General features: G+C 36.4%; 3 protein-coding genes across 3 annotated transcripts; 1 reads left to right on the top strand and 2 right to left on the bottom strand.

The window, feature by feature from the left end:
* Positions 1-2,325: 2,325 nt before the first annotated feature.
* Positions 2,326-8,455, bottom strand: LOC133519183 (fork head domain-containing protein FD4-like). Its single transcript, XM_061853146.1, has one exon. The coding sequence runs from the start codon at positions 8,279-8,281 to the stop codon at positions 7,547-7,549; it is 735 nt and encodes a 244-aa protein (XP_061709130.1). The 5' UTR covers positions 8,282-8,455; the 3' UTR covers positions 2,326-7,546.
* Positions 8,456-10,374: 1,919 nt separating this feature from the next.
* LOC133519180 (electron transfer flavoprotein subunit alpha, mitochondrial) lies at positions 10,375-15,069 on the bottom strand. The gene is made up of 6 exons (XM_061853144.1): positions 14,909-15,069; positions 14,642-14,782; positions 14,032-14,512; positions 13,218-13,369; positions 12,139-12,249; positions 10,375-10,595 (listed from the first exon to the last, which is right to left on the bottom strand). The coding sequence occupies exons 1-6, from the start codon at positions 14,948-14,950 to the stop codon at positions 10,530-10,532; spliced, it is 993 nt and encodes a 330-aa protein (XP_061709128.1). The 5' UTR covers positions 14,951-15,069; the 3' UTR covers positions 10,375-10,529.
* A 174-nt stretch (positions 15,070-15,243) lies between these two features.
* Positions 15,244-17,367, top strand: LOC133519181 (6-pyruvoyl tetrahydrobiopterin synthase). The gene is made up of 4 exons (XM_061853145.1): positions 15,244-15,555; positions 16,000-16,079; positions 16,556-16,701; positions 17,061-17,367. The coding sequence occupies exons 1-4, from the start codon at positions 15,488-15,490 to the stop codon at positions 17,268-17,270; spliced, it is 504 nt and encodes a 167-aa protein (XP_061709129.1). The 5' UTR covers positions 15,244-15,487; the 3' UTR covers positions 17,271-17,367.
* Positions 17,368-18,774: the final 1,407 nt, after the last annotated feature.

Genomic DNA, 18,774 nt, shown 5'->3' with positions numbered 1-18,774 from the left:
AATAAAACCTCGACGTTAAAAGTCGCCTGTACAATCAACTACAATAGTAGCGATTGAGACAACTCATAAAAACCGCCGCCCACTGCTGAGCATAGGCCTCTCTTCGAATACGCCAGTTATTTTATTATTAAGCATCAACAATTTCTAATAGCTTTCAAAACAAGAAGTCTATTTAAGTAACACAACTATAAAAGTAAAAGGGTGGCAGAGATACTATTGGCGTATGTATAGCATAAGATCTGAACACGATAATTATGCTCCCTTACCTTATCTATCTGCAAATGTTTAAAGATCGTTCTTGGATGATACAGTACCCGCGGTAGGTCATTTAGACGATAGATTCTGGATCTAATAGCATTAATTACACTGTGACGCGCAACAGAGCGAAGCCGTGGCTTAGCCTCCAGCCTGTCTTTTCACAAAACATTTTCTACCCAATTCTGAACTCATCCCTAGTATAATTTGATACCTTGATTCCTTTTACTATGTATTCACGGTAGTTAAACTTAAGCTGGTTTTTGCGTTGCGATGCGCTTATGAATAAGAGAACAGGATCGCGGGACACGCTCTTCCAATAAATCAATTTAATCTAATTTAATTTGGGCCGAGCTTCCTTGGAACGTTTTCGTAAAGTCACGCGATGCTATTACATGCAATTACGTGGCAATCGACAAATTTTTCAGAGGGGGCTGTTTCAGAACGTTTGTGGTTTCAGAAATTCGGTTGATATTGGAAATATGGGTTGAAAAACCAATCATAAGCATGCCATGAAATATGGACAGCACAATCTGAGATCGACAGCCTTGCAGTGACTAAGGATTGAGAAGAATAGTTTTAGCTGCCTTCCCTCATGTGTGTACAGTTACTTGTGATGAAAACTAGTAATTTTTTTATTCGATTTCACATTAGATTTTTGTAATTAATAAATAAACATTTGGGAACAATCTTACACTGATCGACCTAGTCCCAAACTAAGCAAAGCTTGTACTATGGGTACATTGGGTACTGCGGACGAATAAGAAACCCAAGATTTTATTTCATAATTTTGTCATCGTAAAATTCGTAAACCGTTAGATAAAAATAATTATATAAATATCACGCTTACGATCTTCCACAAGAAGTCATACCTGCAGTGGCAGCATGGTTCCATTTTTATCACTTGTCACTATGCCCGTCACTTTCGCACTTACATACTTGTCAGAACGTGACAGACATGGTAACAAATGATAAAGAGCCACCCATCTTAGCCCTACTGGTCCTACCTACGATTTTAACCGATTCGAATTCAAAATTAGCAAAAATCCGCTATACCTTACCAAAAGTTATTTCTAGATACAAAACTTTCTAAGCAGAGCTGAGTAAATCGGTTCTCACGGACACGCGCGGTGTCGTCCGCGTAAAAAACCTACAGTCGAATACGGTAGCGGCGCATTAATCAGTGCGCGATGTGTACAGGCGGACAGACAAGCGAAAACTGGGAGCTTCTAGGTTCACTTATGAGGCGTATCATCATCAATATTAAAATGGGTCAGGGGGCCGATTTTTGAATTTCGAGTGCTCAGCCCCCTGGTCCTCTGTGGCTAAAGCATTATCCTTTCGACGCATAGATATGATAGCCAAAAGATTTACATAGATTTTCATCTTCACTTCCAAGTTTGTGTGGCAATGGTATTGTTTGGCCATCTTTATTTGAATTTGTGGCTTATGCATTTGATTTTAAGTTATTGTTAAAGTACAACTCTTTATTTTGGAGCTCAATGATAAGTTGAAGTAGGTAGTCAGTGAAATCTTGATTTGATACAAGTAAATTTGTTTTACGGAAACTTAAATTATTCCCCAGGCTGCGAAAACTGGAACTTACTCCACCGACAAGTGACACGATTGGTTTTATCTCAGTTCTAAAACATTCTAACTCCTTAATCAGAAGCACTTAAGTTCGAGAAGTAGGTACAATCGCTTTAAAAGGTCATGATGGCGATCTCATGATTTAATTGGATTATCGGTAGAGAAATCAAAGCTAACTCATATATTGCAATCTTAATTTAAACTTTTCCATTAGTTGGGTCTGAGTTCACACATTGCTAACATTAACTTTATTTTCCCAACATTCGATACGCCCGTGGATTTAAAGACACCAACTTTTTTTAACCTAAATTGGATCTATACTCTGGCAAGCCAACTTTGTAATTAGAAAAGGGTGCTGTGTTAATTTTTTTTCTGTCTTTGCGACTGCATTTTTTTCACATTTGCCGGTTTTTCTACTGACAAAATTGGGCTTGCCTTGTCAGAATATAACTGACACCCATTTCCAGCATCAGCTCGACGACAACCTACTGAATGCTGACGTTAGAGGGTTGCGCTTATCTGTACCTACCGCGCTGCACTGTCCGTGCGTGACGGATCCACTCAGCGTCGCATTCACGGCAAGTCAAATGTTTAATTTGCTCTATGAATCACGCCATTAAAAACATTTCAAGGGTGTCATCGCGGCACCGATCTCATTGGAGACGTGACCGGCCGCGCGCTGTGTGGCCGGCTACCGGACATCGGTATTTCCTTCATTGTTAATGTAGGCTAAGCTATTGTGAAGACGAGTAGACCAAATTCAATTTGGTGGGAATAAATTGAATTAAATATTAACTTACGATTGTCCAGGTGTGTTTTATTTTGTTCTGTTGATAGCGTGTGAAGTAAGTCTGATACAGGCTTCCTACTGCTCTAATATTATTAATTTTTTTATGAAGCGCGCCGCACATACAGAATGAATGAACTTTATCGTGAGGCTAATACGGGGTTTATTACTAAGGTTTTTCAAACAATTAAAAATACTACTTTTTTGCCTTTTTCCCGTTAGACATGATTTCTTCCAATATTTTAAAATTTCACAGTTCGGTAGAATCGTCATTAGCTTCATTTTATTTCAAAAGTTTTTTTAGTCTAGTCGGTGATAGTGGCCCAGCCAACACAACTGGGAGGCACTGTGGGTTCTAAATCCACAAAGGCCATTATTTTTGTTTTTACCACGAATATTAGTTCTTGGGTAGTAATATAAATTTTAGTATTCACCTATTATAAATATATTGATAATCATCTTATTTAGACTACTAAGTGGACAAGTGACAAATAAATAATTAACTGTTTTTTGAAGAACTAAAGCAACCCCTGATAAATTATTTACGTAAGCTCTACGAGGCCTACGGCGTAGCACTCATGACTCGCGACAATCGCGACATAAGGTTAGCTCGTCGTACTTAATTGGCCAGTCCATCCAACCACAGGCGCTCCAACGCTAAACCACTCAACTAACTGGTTAGTCAGACATCGCCTTAATTGCTTCCGCGATATTCGCAGTCATATTGATTGAATTATTACTTCAAATAAAATAAAAATTCTTAACGGAATCAAATTAAATGGCTGCAACTATTTGTATGAATAAACGCGAAAAACGAAGCCTCTATTTGAAATAAGCATATTACAACAGCTTAATTTGATTGATGCTTAGCTACTCTTCGATTTGTATGTGTTAACTATCTGCGAATGGTTTGAGGAAGCGTTGAAGATGTAACATAACACGTTTATATCGCTCGTTTATGGGTGTGCCAAATTTCTAGTAATATTTCTTTGGAATAAAATACACAAGTGTAAACAAGTAAACATTAGCTGTTTTAGTGTAATTATTAGATACTAATCTACAAAACCAACACAACGCGTCAGAAATTAAAATATGAATCTTTTATCTCTATATTCCATTCAAATGTGGATTTATTTGGATACGATACAAAATGTATATGTGAAAATATGACAAAAACGACCAAATAAACTATAGTCCCGCTTGTCCGTCTGTCTGCCTGTCTGTTGGTCGGTTTTTCATACCTACTCTTCTCTTATACGCAGATTGACCTAGGGGCAAACTAAGCAAAGCGTGTACTATGGGTATTTGTACTATAACATCCATACCTCAGGTACAAATATTCGTGATAAACACACAAAAATATGACTAGTTCGATTAGGTTCATTACCGACTAAAATAGCCTAGGAGGCCGCTATTACCAGGCTAAATATAGTACCCCAAAGCAGGCTCATGTCATTACAAGTGGTCGTCTAATATTTGTTATAGGTCTCCGGGAGCCTAAGTGCCCATTGTGCGCTAACATGAGCCTCTACAAGCCCGAGTATGATGATGGTCAAGGACATGTAATTATTATAAGGACTGCTAGTGCTTCAATACTAGTTCACATAAACGAACAACAGCTACGTATTTTTGTTAGGAGATTTACTTACTTACCTAAATCTATATGTTTAACTTGCTCATATAGACGACGATACAGTGATAAGAATAAATGGGCTATACGCCAACATTAACGTGAGATATGCCTAGGCTAATTTGTGGTATTTTCGATTGAGTTTTCTATCGAGCGAATTTTTTGCACTCGTGTAACTACTAAGCGAAGTCACTGATTCTAGTTCATAACTGAAAGTACTAAAACTAGTGACGTTGCTCAACGTGGTGCCATATACCGCAACGATTGACAGTTTCAATTACTTACTTGTCTGTGATATTGTAAACATTGTAGTCAGTAATAAGCAGCTAGCAGCTGGGGTTGCATCCTGCCATCGGTTACAGTAAAAGCTTATGTGGATGCTTTCTATCCTTCTCAACTCAAGGTAACTATTTCGTACTAAGACGAGTCTACAGACACCTCGCTACCAGTCAGATTGAAAGGTATATACTGTGCATAGGGATATTTTAAAGTTGATTGCCCGGGTAATCTGGAACAGACCTCCCGCAATACAATAAATACGGCGCTTTTGTTAGCAAAGTCTGATATTGAGAGTAAAAAATATGGGTTTAAGGATTAAGTATATACAGACATTTAGCAAAGTCTGATATTGAGAGTGATCAATTTCTCCTAGGGAAAGCCCGGGCAATACGCAAAATGTGGGTAAGAAGAATAATCGATTTTTCTAAATATTGGTAATAGATAGCGCTTTGACACTCGCCGCCATGATTCGGCATTTGACTACGCAATGACCGTTTGACCAAAACAATGTAAACACTAGTTTCTTGTGAAGAGAAAAAAAAAGAATTTGTGCTGTTTCGTTACGATTTTCGCAAAGGTTTGTACGTCAACTTTTTTACTATGTATGAAGTGTATAACTATAATTTTATTTGTACAATAGAATATTTATTTAAGTATAATTTGTGATAGGAGTTTTTTTCATAACCCACAAATAACATTTGAATTTTTTTCACCGATCAAATATTGATATTATGGGCAAAACGAATATGGGCAAGACGGATAATTATTACACCTTTATTATTATAGATGTTTTTTCCGATGGTTTTCTATTACAAAAGAAAGAGTGAGACGGCATCATGGTCAGAAAAATCGTTAAAGCGGGCGTTATAACTAGTAAAAGAAGAAGGAAAGTCTATAAATTCTGCTGCAAAAATGTTTGGGATACCAGTTATTATACCTTGCATTGACATTTAAAATTAGGAAGCGTCTCGAATGCCAAAATTGGGCAAATGAAAATATGCAGGTGTAGTTGTTACTTTTGTGACGAATGCCAAGACTGACTGTATTATTTTTAAGTTATCCTTTTTGCCCTAGTGGCATATCTGTTTGCCCGACCCCTGCGGGCAAAAAGGATAATATATACTTTTTTGATTTTAGTGGTTTTAATACAAGAAATTGTTTAAGTTTTTATATTATTTTTATAGCTATTTGCAAAGTTTATGAAACAACGTATAAATTAAAAGTAAAAGAGGTATATTTATAACATACTTGTATTTTATTTTATCACTTTCCCTTAACATATGCTTTTTGCTGTGTATAAAATCGCATGAGCAATAAATATTTTCGTACTTCAATAAAAGCTAAATAGCAAATCTTTATGGCACTTTCCTTTATCATTAACATAATTTTAAGAGCCTGGCTCTTGTCAGTGGAGTTATCGCCGTTCTTCTCCCTGCCGATGTTTTGACGCGTTGCGCGCAATGTTGACTTTTTCTTTAGCTTGGTAAATAAACGCGCATCTCGGTCAACGTCTGCATCTCCTTTTTTTAATTGTCTTTTATCAAAGGACGCTAAATCTACGTTACCAAAGCTTTTGGCAAGAGAAAAAAGATAGAAAAACACTTTGTTCCATGCTTCGTTTAAATTCGATTAGAAGCGCAACATACATAAATTTAATCAAATTGTTGTTCTACCACCCATTAATATATCAAAACTCATTTAGATTTATCGCTGCTACATCAGCCTAACCCCCATGCATCCTTAAAATAGTGTGTAATTGGTGACACCAAAGTTAATACCCGACAACCCCGAAAGGTGTTCGCTCGCGAGCTGCGCCCCGCCCGCGGGTAAACGGCACTCAATTTAACCATTTCTCTATATTAATTACCAAAACAGCCCCAACAAAGCCGTTGCACATAAATAACAAAAAATGACAAGTACCCTACACCCGCCCGTCACGGGGCCTGATTCGACCGATTACATTTGTACCCTCCTTTCTTTAAGCTTAAACTAGAGAAAGGCGATTTATCACATATTACATTTTTACTGTTTAAAATCATGCGCTACGCAAAAACCCATAAAATATGTTGTTTATAGCGCGTTGAAAGATATCACCTGCCGGTCGGTGTGAACAGCGGAGTTGCTTGGGGAGGAGAATAGCTTTATGCAAATTAGACAAAAGCAAATTGCTGCTAAGTAACTTATTTATATAGTTCTCACATGTAGGTAGAGTACCTAATACATACTTTACTTATTAGTTATCTTAATAGGTACCTACTACTTAAAAATTGGGAATATTTATTACAGATATCGCTACAGAGAAAGATAGAATAGGTATAGGTACTTTAAGTAGAAGGTACTTATCATAGATGTAAAAAATCGGCTAAGAGCATGTCGGGCCATGCTCAGTGTAGGGTTCCTTAGTTACCATTCTGTCACAATAGGCTAAACGGAAGCTGTTTGTAAGTATCATGCACATTACAAGCATAAGGGAGTCCCATCGCAGCTATTTGTACTCCTTTTACTAAGAAGAGAAGACTTTTTGCAATACCTAACTCAAAAACGGCTTAGTTAATCAAAATTAGCAATAAGTACTCCATCTGAGCCTACAATGCAAGGGAAATAGTTTAATTTTAGGTATAGTTTAGCCTATACATAATTATGGCAACAGGTGTTATGAAAGCTTTCTGTGTAGGTATATCAAACAGTCGATTTTTATTAAACAAAATGAATCATGACAATTGTATATAATATATCTTGCTTTAACAATCAATAGTGTAGCTAATTATAAATTGCGAAGGATATATATTAGTATATTTGATAAAATTAAATTATATGAGCAAAACAAAAATTACCTGGGTAGGTAGGTAGGTATGTATAACAATATTATATTCACTTAAGTACAAACAACTCGATAAAGTTTTCTTAATTTAAACCATTTCTGGGTGCAAACTGGCAAAATCATCCAAAAGTTAATCATGATTTTGGCTGAATGATTTCATCCTAAGTAACTACATCGAACAGTCCTACCGTGGTCGAAACGGCGAGTGAAAATATGCATCACTGAAGCTATTCCCAAAAGGTAATGTGAACTGTACTGGTGGGAACAACAGAGGCAGATGCTGTGGCCACATCGCCGCACACCACGCCAGTACCTCTGACCTGTATCCCAGCATGGTCACCGGACCCTCGCTAACACTCACTTTGTTAGGGTCATCATAAGAACCCAGTGCACAAGGTTTTTCCACATCACTTTTTAACAAACTGTCTATCATGAAGGACGTGTTTGGTTTTATTTTCGGAATTGTGAGATTCAGCTCAGGTACCGATCGTGTTTCAACAGCTGACAGTGGTGGTACACGAGAGAGTAGCATATTATTCAAATTAAACAGCTTCGTCAACTCTGAGGATGAATTTTCTTCCTGCTGTAGCTTGAACCGCTTGCGTCTTCTCAGCAGTGAGCCGTTTTCGAACATGTCGAAGGCCTGCGGATGCAGCGTCCAGTAGGCACCCTTGCCAGGACGGTCCGGGCGGCGCGGCACCTTCACGAAGCAGTCGTTAAAGGACAGATTGTGCCGCAGTGAATTCTGCCAACGCTGCGTGTTGCTCCGGTAGTACGGAAAGCGGTCGGTGATGAATCGGTAGATTTCCGAGAGCGGCAGCATCCGTTCCGGGGAGCTCCAAATGGCCATAGCGGTTAAAGAGATGTAGGAGTAAGGTGGTTTGTGTTCTCCATAGGATTCGCGCGACGGTCGCGGCATGGTCGGGCGCTGTGAGCGCGGCGCGCGGGCGTGTCGGCCGGGCGGGGCCTGCGCCGCTCCGCCTTCCCTCCCCGCAGATATGATAACGAGGATGCCACTCGTCGAAACCGCATCTCCCTCTTAGGTACTATCATTACCGGCGTGATTGACTACGTACCTTTTGCTTGTTAAATACCTATCTTTCTACGTGCGTAGATCGTAATGTGGGCAGGTTATGCGCATCCCACGCTGCATGCATTTTCAAGTGCCTACTTACTTAATAAATACAAAGTTTTTAACAAAGACGAAGAATTTTTGCAGAAACATTTTAACGAATAGCAAGATTATTTAGTGTCTTATTTTTGGGAAATACAGTTTATATTTTGTAAATCAACTTTTTTTTTCGTGAACTTATGTAACTATACCTATACCTACTTGCGCCATCTAGCGGTGAGTAGCGGTTTTGTTTTCTAATCAAAAATGCGTTAAGAGGGAAGAAGCGACTCTAGCGAAATAACGGTATTTTTTCTATGAAATTCCATTTCGGGAGAAAACGTTTTCCACTAACTAAATCTTAACAAATCAATTTGATTTTGATGTCAATCGCTTCAGCATAATAAATTCTAGGTATATAGGTTTCGCTTTAAAAAATATATTTGCAAAAAAAGGAAAACATATAAACCTAGTTTTTCATTGTATCAATAACATACATAAAAAAGTGGAACAGCGTTTTCTCTTTTTGTATGGACAATCACGTGGTACTTCCCTCTCTGATGGAAAAAAAAAAGCCAAAATCTCTAACGAGATATTTTTTCAGGATTAATTAGTTAAATCTTTGGGAACATAAGAAAGTGATTGGCGTGATTAGGCTAAGGTTAAGATCACATATTTCAATTATTGCTCCTTATAACTAAGTGGTGCAACGGAGCATTGCAAAACTTAATCCGCTTTCAATAATCAGTTTTATAATAAAGATCCTTTCAACTTTATGGTTTTGATTTATTTTTACCTTTTACAGAGTCAGTTAAAGTAACATTACTAAAAACATAAATGCCTCGTTTATAACAAAATAACCTACCTAAATTGCATGACGACTAATACATTAATAATTACGTTGCCCACTGGGTGAATTGCAAAAGAATGTACGTAGTTAATCATAGTTAGTATTAGTCTTAAGTTAGTTGATTCCATTGTATTACGAAAATTAAGTATGTATGTAAATTGTATTTATTGTACTTTATTTATAGACATATAAGTCTATAGCATACGTAAACACACTTTCATGGATATAACTTAAATAGAAACGGCTTAATTGTCGTGACGCAATAGAATCAATTAACTTGAGACTAATTACAGGTCCTTAACTATGTTATTTTTTTTTTTTGCTATTCACCCACCTTTTACTTAAACATCTTTTAAAATTGAGGGTAATTTAATATTAAAGATTATTCAATTAGGATTCTATTTAACCTTTAAAGTATACCGGTTGTGGCCCGTAACAGGAGCAAAAAAATTAACTGGATTGGATCCGGGTATGTCCTTAAACTACGTCCAAGAGAGAGGTATGGGCATTGTGAATGTCATCTCGCTTTGTGTGGTAGGGCACAGCCAGTGGATGTCATTCCAGACCTAGAGCAGAGCCCAACTGGGGAAGTACCTCCACCTTACAGAAAACCGCAGCCAAATAACACTAGACCCTACTCATAGTGTTGTGTTCCTGCCGGTGAGTAAGGTTGCCAGAGCTCAACGAGGGGGGGGGGGGGGGTGGTAGGGTCGGCAACGCGCATGTAACTCCTCTGGAGTTGCAGGTGTACATAGGCTACGGAGACTACAAGTAGCCAAATAGTTCGGTACACCATATATTTAGTATGGTGTACCGAACTATTTGGCCACTGACTGCTACGAAGTATTTGACGCTGACTGTACATTGAAAATAATATTTAATTTGTATGAAAAATAGGAATTCTAATCACTTCATAATTTCCAAAAGTTATTGAACAAAAGTGACATGGTTTGACGAGTACAATCTGTTTTAAGTTATTTGCTCGTGTTACAGGCTACACCAGGTACATCCAATGGGATATAATGTGTATTTGTAAAAACAAACAAATAAATTTCAGTAACAATTTTATTAGTATAAATATCAAGTTTAGACATGATCAAGATTACATTAACAATTGTACAATTTTCGAAAAATCTCACGTAGTGCGGATTGGAGGTATTGAGAAGTTTTCATTATACTATTAGCTAAAATGTTCCGGCTGTTGGTTTACAGCTTGCCGGTTAACTCTGGGACTGCCTTGAACAGGTCCGCGACCAAACCGTAGTCTGAAACCTGGAACAAAAGGCACATCATACATCTAAGTCTATATTTTACGCATTATTTTCGATTTATATTATATACTTTGAGGCCCCGTAGGTTCGGGTTTTTCTCTCACTCTTACTAAGTGCAAGCGTGAGCGAGACGGATGTGCGCGTTCGGGACCGCGGATATCATATCTTTGAATTGTAATTTGTTGTAAGTTTAAAAAAATTAAAAAGTTATAAATGAGTTCCCTCAAAAATAAAATTGCGCATTTTTAGAAACAATTTTCATATTAGCTTTTGTGCATAAATTGGTTCGAGATATAAAAATATTGGACATGTATACTTTAAAATGAAACTAATTCTACGGATTCTACTCGTGTTTTTGATCACTCGCGCGACATCGATTATGTACTTTGTCTCGAATTGACAAAAATGTTCAATGTTTATATATATTTTTACAGTTGAACAATTTTTTTACAACAAGAAATATTGTTAACGATGTGCTAATATTCCGAGAAACAGAAAAAGCGCTCGCAAGAGTCATCGGGTCCGACATCGGCCCCGACGTTGCTTCCAATCTTTAGCCCTCCGACGGAAGGATGGATGTAATAAGCCCTAAAGTAGAAAATAAAACAGGATTCGACATAATGAACTCCCCAATTTTCTCTAAAGGCCTCAAAATTGCTAATTAAATTTATGGCACCCGTATTGTGATCTATAAAAGAGGTACTATTTTTTAAAACTATTCTCTGACTCTACCTATGGCACCTTAAATTATAGTAAAATATGTTAAATTAATAGTTTAGTTATAATAATAGTTTTCTGTAGCGGCATTTGTTTTAAGGAGACTATTGGGTACCGTATACCAAACCAGATAATAATTTAAAAAAAAATGCGTTCCTACATATGTGTTTTATTTTAAGTTTTTTTTTTTTAATTATTTTTATAGTTTTTATTTATTCCTATTACATACTTACCCTATATATAGTACCTATGTATATTATTAGCAGGAAGAAATGTAATGAACTGATGGTAATGATGATGAATAGTATGTCCAACAAAATTATTAGCTTAAAAACCATGCCTACAAAATAAACAAATATATATGCAGGGGTAATAAGCTAATACTTTTGCTGAATGTACATAAACATAAGTATAACTCTCGAAATTTTTTTTTTTTATTTTAAACAAAAAAGATCTGTCTCATTTTATGGGCGATGGAGCATTTATGAATAACCGCTTTAAACAGGCGCGGATACAAGGGGGGGGCCATAGGGGCAATGGCCCCCCCCTAATACCCTGGCTCTCACATTACTAAATTGAGTAAATTTTTTTTTACCTTATTTTCTGTGCAAAAATATATGATTTTCTCAAAATGGCCCCCCCCTAAGCCAAATCTTGTATCCGCGCCTGGCTTTAAACCCCGTCCAAACCAGCAACACGACAACACGACAAAGCGATTTGCGATAAGATTTTAAACTTCCAAGACGTAACAGAGATATTGTATAAAATGCATTTTATTTGTATTGTAATAATGATGACGTAATAAGAGTACGAAAATAAAAATGAACCTGGAAAATGGGTGCTTCAGGGTCTTTGTTGATGGCGACGATGGTCTTGGAGTCCTTCATGCCGGCGAGATGCTGGATGGCGCCGCTGATGCCCACTGCGATGTATAGGTCCTGTGTGTGTCACAACATATTAAGTTATATAATAGTTACAGTCTGTCTAACTACCTTTGCCCGACTTGAATAGAACAAAGTGAGTGTCATTAAAACGTCATATTTATATGCGATTTTAAATAACGCGCTAATTCAGCCCGCACGCTTCGAAAACCGAACAGTACCCCTAGTGTAAATAAATTCGATTTCGAAACGTGACGTACGCGTTTGCGTTTAGTCTCATTTTGTATTGGATTTAGAAAGAGCGCGCCAAGCGGGACGTTTTGGAAACTCAAAATCCTATACAAAATGAGACTTAACGCAAACGCGTTCGTCACGTTATGATGTCGATCAAATTTACACTAGGGGTACAGATCGGAAAAGATAACGCACGTTATGTGGTGCCCCACTGTTAATAGTAATTTGCAAGTAGTCAATAACCTTTGCTATTTCACTAGCTTGTTTTAAAAGTAAATTGAAAAGTTGGCTTCTCGAATACGCATTTTATAGCATCAACGATTTTTTAAAGCTTTTATATATATATATATATTTCATAGAAATTTGACATCAATAGGAGGGTCCACACAGAGCGAGCATACGCGCGAGGCAATTTCCTCACGCGTATGCTCAATGATGACCATTTCCAGACTTTGTTATTGCAACTGCTATGAAAAGTAAACTAGGTCGGACTGTGAAACCAACAAAATAAATATTTTGTTTTCTTGATTATTATCAATTTCGTATGCCTAAGTAATAACAAATATATGAATTTTGTTTTCATGATTATTATCAATTTCGTATGCCTAAGTAATAAGAAAAATAAATGACCGTAGTAGAAGAAAATAATAGTATAAAATACATATTTGTAATACATTTTGTATTCTTATACACCTTATTCTTTACAGCTAATTATTTCCCTTGACCGAAGTAGACCCAGGGTTCCAAATACATTTTCCAGCTTCTCATGAGTTTGAAGTCTGTATACTTACTGGAGCAACAATCTTGCCAGTCTGGCCAATCTGCAGGTCATTGGCCACGAAGCCAGCGTCGACGGCCGCGCGGGAGGCTCCCACGGCAGCGTTCAGCTTGTCAGCTAGGTCATAGAGGAGCTTGAAGTTGTCGCCCGACTTCAGACCACGGCCTGAGAAGTAAGAAATACACAATATGGGTGACTTTGTCAGCATTGATTTATGGTTCAATTTCGCCTAGCCCCTGTCATGGGATGGCTCTATGTCATGCACACAGCCAATACCATTATTACAATAGCATATTTGATACCAATTATGATTAGAGAAGTTTAGAAAACAATTAATACAATAATTAAATTTAATTGTATTCTTAACCTCTGTTGGAAATATATATAATATTCAATATTTCATATTAGTACTTACTTAAAGCAACTATATTTTCAACATCAATGTTTATCACATTTCTTTACAAGTGAATGGCAAATTGATAAAATTAATCCTTACAGTTTTATTTTCATAGGTGAGACCAAAGCACAGTGTCTCCGCTGGCTTGGCCACCTTGAAAGGATGAGTGACGATTGAGCAGTCAAAAGCGCTTACTACTGGAAGTCGTCCTGTTGGTCATCCTAAATATTGTTGGGCGGATAGAGTGGAGGCAGATCTCCAGCAGCGAAAGCTGATGCGAATCCGCTCTGAGCATAGCAAAGTGGCATGCTCTTGTGTTGGAGGCCAAGATTCATTTTGGGTCATCCCGCCAGTAGTAGAGTTTGTTTTGTATACCCTCATATAAGAATATCGCTTATAAAAATTTAAGTAAACAGTGAAGTTTTATCACCTCCAGACACAATATTCTTAGCGCTGGTAAGCTCGGGCCTGTCCGATTTGGAGAGCTCCTGTGACACCCACTGCACCAAGTCAGTCTTGTAGTCCCCTTCAGGAGCCTTCTCCACAGCAGCAGAGCCTCCTTCCAGGGAATCAGGGGCGAAGGCAGTGCCTCGGACAGTGATGACCTTGATAGCATCCTTGGCTTCAAGTGTTAGCACTGCATTTCCAGCATAGATGGTCCTCACAAATGTGTTAGCATCCTTGACACCAATAATGTCAGTGATAGGCGACACATCCAGCTTGGCTGCTACTCTTGGAAGCACAGCCTTTCCAATGGCAGTAGCTGGTGCCAAGATGTGTGTAAAGTTGAACTGCTTCTGAGTTGCCAGGATAAGGGGAGTGAGTGATTCTGCAGTAAAGCCTTTAAATGCCTCACTCTCAGCTACAAGGACCTTGGAGACACCACCGGCCTTGGCAATCTTCTCAGCTGCCTGTAAATTGCAACAAAAAATATGCCTATTACCTAGTACATAACAATGCAACATGTATTCATTGAAGAAATAAAAAGTTAATTATTATGATAATGTTTACTTAACCTCATAGTGCTTCTTGATACTTACTGGACCACATTTAGTGCCTGCAACTAGTACTGAAATATCTCCGCCGATTTTCTTGGCTGCGCTCAAGGTATTCTGGGTAACTGCAGATAATGCCTCATTGTTATGTTCAGCGATGACCAGCGTGCTCTGCAATCGACGCAACTAAAAACAAGCAATATATACGAAGATACATTAGTATATGAAGGCATCATGATATGATTATCAAATCAATCTTTGAACTCTTATCGATCAACTTAGAGAAGATTTTCAAAACTACTGTTAAATTACCTGTGTAGAATACAACAAATGCCTTGCAGATGGCGAAAACATTTTGCCAGCCAGTATTTAAACCAATTTTAATAAAGTACCAATCAATGAAAAATAATATCTAAAAAGGTTACAAAGTCCACTGTGTATCTGCCAACCAGCCAGTGTAGCAGTGTTGGTGATTCGAAACAAGAATCTGTCAAAATGAGAAACTTTGTGTAGTTTTTATGATGGGCTTAAACAGTTGAATATTATTTTTATAATGTTGCTAGTTTAAAATTCTAAAGACAAAACTAACTTGATCCATTACTGTCATCGTGACTTATGTCAGTGAGTCGATGGTGAGTCGGTGTCTCCATTCAACAATCTCGTTCTCATTTCAAGTTCAAGTCAAGTGTCAAGTAGAATTAGTAGAATGTAATTGGATCAATCGGCTAACTATCATTTGTCTTAATTACTGCCAATTAACTATTTCAGTGATATAAATATTAGTAATTGACATTTAGTAACTGATTGTGTTGAATACTAGTGTCAATACTGATTGAAATAAACTCACAAGTGAATTAAAATAAGTGTTTGTTTTACTGTTGTTACAATAAAATGTCGTCGTTGCCTATTGTATCTATAACAAGAAGAGAAACTTTCAGCTCTTGTCACCGTTTACACAGGTATTGGTGTATTATTTCACACATTTCTTTTATTCCATGAACAAAGTAACGGCAGTTGAGTCAGCTAAGTTTATTTACTTGCTGTCAGCACAAAATCTTTCTGTTAGGCAATTTCAAGTTTTGTGTCATCGGGTTAAGGTTTAGTTTTTGTTGTCAGTACGTAAGTAATGACACGTGAATAAATCACAAGTCGATTGTGTTTTAAATGACTTGATGTACTTTATAGTATAATAACATATTATTTTACAAAATCTGTGCATAAACAAAATATGAATCAACAAAAATGTAAACTATGTTTTTGATAAAGATATTAAAACACAGTTTAAGTAACTTTGTACACCCTGTTGTATACCCTGATCAGCTCAGCAAAGTAAAAACACATTGTTACCTATTTTCTCAGGTGAAAGACCAGGTATCACTAAACCAAATAATTCTTTTTTACAGTCCATTTTTAAGTGATGAAGACAATAAGAAACTTTATGGAAAGTGTAATAACCCAAATGGCCATGGGCACAACTATGTTGGTAAGTAATGTTTAGGCTCTTTACTTAAGTTACAGCTGCAGCTAGCAGTTACACTACAACAGAGCATGTGAACTTCAGATGAAGTGTATTACTAAGCCAATAGGCATTTCACCACACTGCTATTCATATTAATAACATAAAGTAACAGTATTTTTTTTTTCTTATACAGATAAGAAAGAGCACAATAATGTCTTGCCTAATTTATATTAAGCTAATTATCAGAGCAATATATTAATGTAATTATTATTATTCTTGACAGATATTGAATTGTTATACTGATGTTGAATTTAACAATAAGATCATCAAACAAAAGAAAAGTGTATCAAAAATACTTGTATATAATGTTTATAGAATAAATTCTAAATGATTCATAGAAACCTCTAGATTAATACAATCAGCAGAAAAAACTAACAGTTTGAGACAATCAACTCCCGCATTGACCTTGTAAATAATCAAGAAGAACATATATTTTACAGTACTGGTGACAGTAAAAGGTCCAGTAGATGCTCACACTGGGATGGTGATGAACATCCATGACCTGAAGCAGTACATGAAGGAGGCTATCATGGACCCCCTGGACCACAAGAACTTGGATCAAGATGTGCCTTATTTTAAGACAGTGGTAAGAAAATGATCATTGTGAAGCTATAAGCTTAACCTTTGACCACCCAAGAATCAAAACTAGGCAAAAAATAAATATTCAAAAACACAATGGAATAAGAGGCCTTTTTATAGGATAAATAAAAGCCAAGAGTAAAATTTATGCACTTTTGACTAAACATTGCACAAAAAAATGTAATATTCAATTTCATGTCCAATGAAAATTAAAATGCCACTAATAGATATTTAATTGTTGTTTAATTATGTACTTTCTTAAAATACATATAATATATTGAGTTATGATGTTAAATAATTAACCTAATAATTCAATTATTAATAAGTAGATAAGTGACATATTTCTTATTTTTTTGGAATTTTTAGGTCAGCACCACAGAAAATTTAGCAATTTACATATGGGATCATCTACAGAAAGTAATGGAAAAGCCTTCTCTACTGCATGAAGTGAAAATATTGGAAACTGAGAAGAACCATGTGGTTTACCGCGGCGGCTCCACTTACCCGCGCAAGAAACACGAGAACTCTAGCCTGCATTCCAGCCACCACCACAATGTGTCCTCAGATTCAGATTGATTGAGAAATCCATACAATGCAACATTATATTTCTATAAGAAATGTCTATAATGTGCTTATAATTGTTAGAATAATAAACTAACATTATGTAACATAATTTTTGCAATTTTCAATAGTATATTCCTTTAATTTCGGGTTTGGTTAGTTTGGTTTACCAACATCAAACACTTGGTTGGTCGAAAAATTTTGATTATTTAGTAATTAAATACATAACATAGCTTTCCATATGCAGTTGTCATAATATACCCTTAGATAAAGAAACCCATAATATCCCATACCTATATGTATATGTAGTTACAGTTAGGGCATGTTTCACAATGTCCAAGTAAAGTCCTGAATATGCTAATTGCCACTTATCTGACAAAAAAAGTCATCGTTAGCGTTTCATTATCTTCAAATAAGCTTAACTGGTAGATAAATACCTTTATAAATTACTGTCTGTTTCACTTTATCCTACTGAAGTCCTAAATAAGCTTCTCGCCACTTATCTGTCGAATAGTCATCATTGGTGTTTCACAAATCCTCAAATAAGCTTAACTGCTAAGTTTTGCAGGAATTTGAATGTGGCAGGTAATTTACTTGTTAATTAGCAAATACTTGGACATTATCAAACAGGCCCTTAGTTACGAATACTGCTTAACAGCAAAACAGTACTCTTTATCTCTCGCTCACTAATAGGAATTAGTTTCTGGCAGGTAATTCATTTATTAATAAGGTACCTAATACTTGGACATATGAAACAGGCCCTTAGTAACGAATACTGCTTAACAGCAAAACGTGATCTCTCTCGCTAATTGAAATTAGTTTCGCTATCCGACACTAGATGGCAAACCAGTCCCAGTAACGATACTAGGTCGTAGCTATTCTCTAGTGATGTAGTGAATTTTATGATACATACTTATCTACAAGTCATGATCACTCGTTGTTCCCTTCGGTATTATAAATGTAAGGAACATCGTTAGGATAAGGTACCTACACACTACCTATTTTAAATTAATGTTTGTGAATTAAATTCTTTTTTTCTGTGACATTTACACAGAAATTTATTTATTGTAGGTGTGCTAATGAATTTGAAATAGGTAACAATAAACAACGATAGTTTTAAATCGCTTTATACCAAGACGTAAATAAATACAATAGATAAGCAATAAAGAAATCACAGAGAAAATATACATTTGGTTCGTTCCAATTAGCAAATTCAATTTGATTTCTACAATATAATACTGTAAGAAATACTACAATTTTAAAGAATTTTCGTGAATACGTGTACTTAAATTGCGAGAACTGTTAGAAGATGTAGAAGGTAACAAAATTAATATAGGTTTCACGTCAGCAGATACCTAGAATAACTACGTAAAAGCAAGGTCAAATTTATTTTATGAATGATGGTGAGCATAACCCCTATTTTCTAGATCAATGTTTGATAATCTTGAGTTCGTTTATAATACAGGATGTTTATTTAGGTACCTGCAATAATTTACGGGGTGAATATATACACCATAAT

This window comes from Cydia pomonella, chromosome 6 (assembly GCF_033807575.1).
Source record: "Cydia pomonella isolate Wapato2018A chromosome 6, ilCydPomo1, whole genome shotgun sequence".
Lineage (NCBI taxonomy): Eukaryota > Metazoa > Arthropoda > Insecta > Lepidoptera > Tortricidae > Cydia > Cydia pomonella.
The sequence above is the reverse complement of the archived record's forward strand: the minus strand, read 5'-3'. Positions and strand labels throughout refer to the sequence as shown.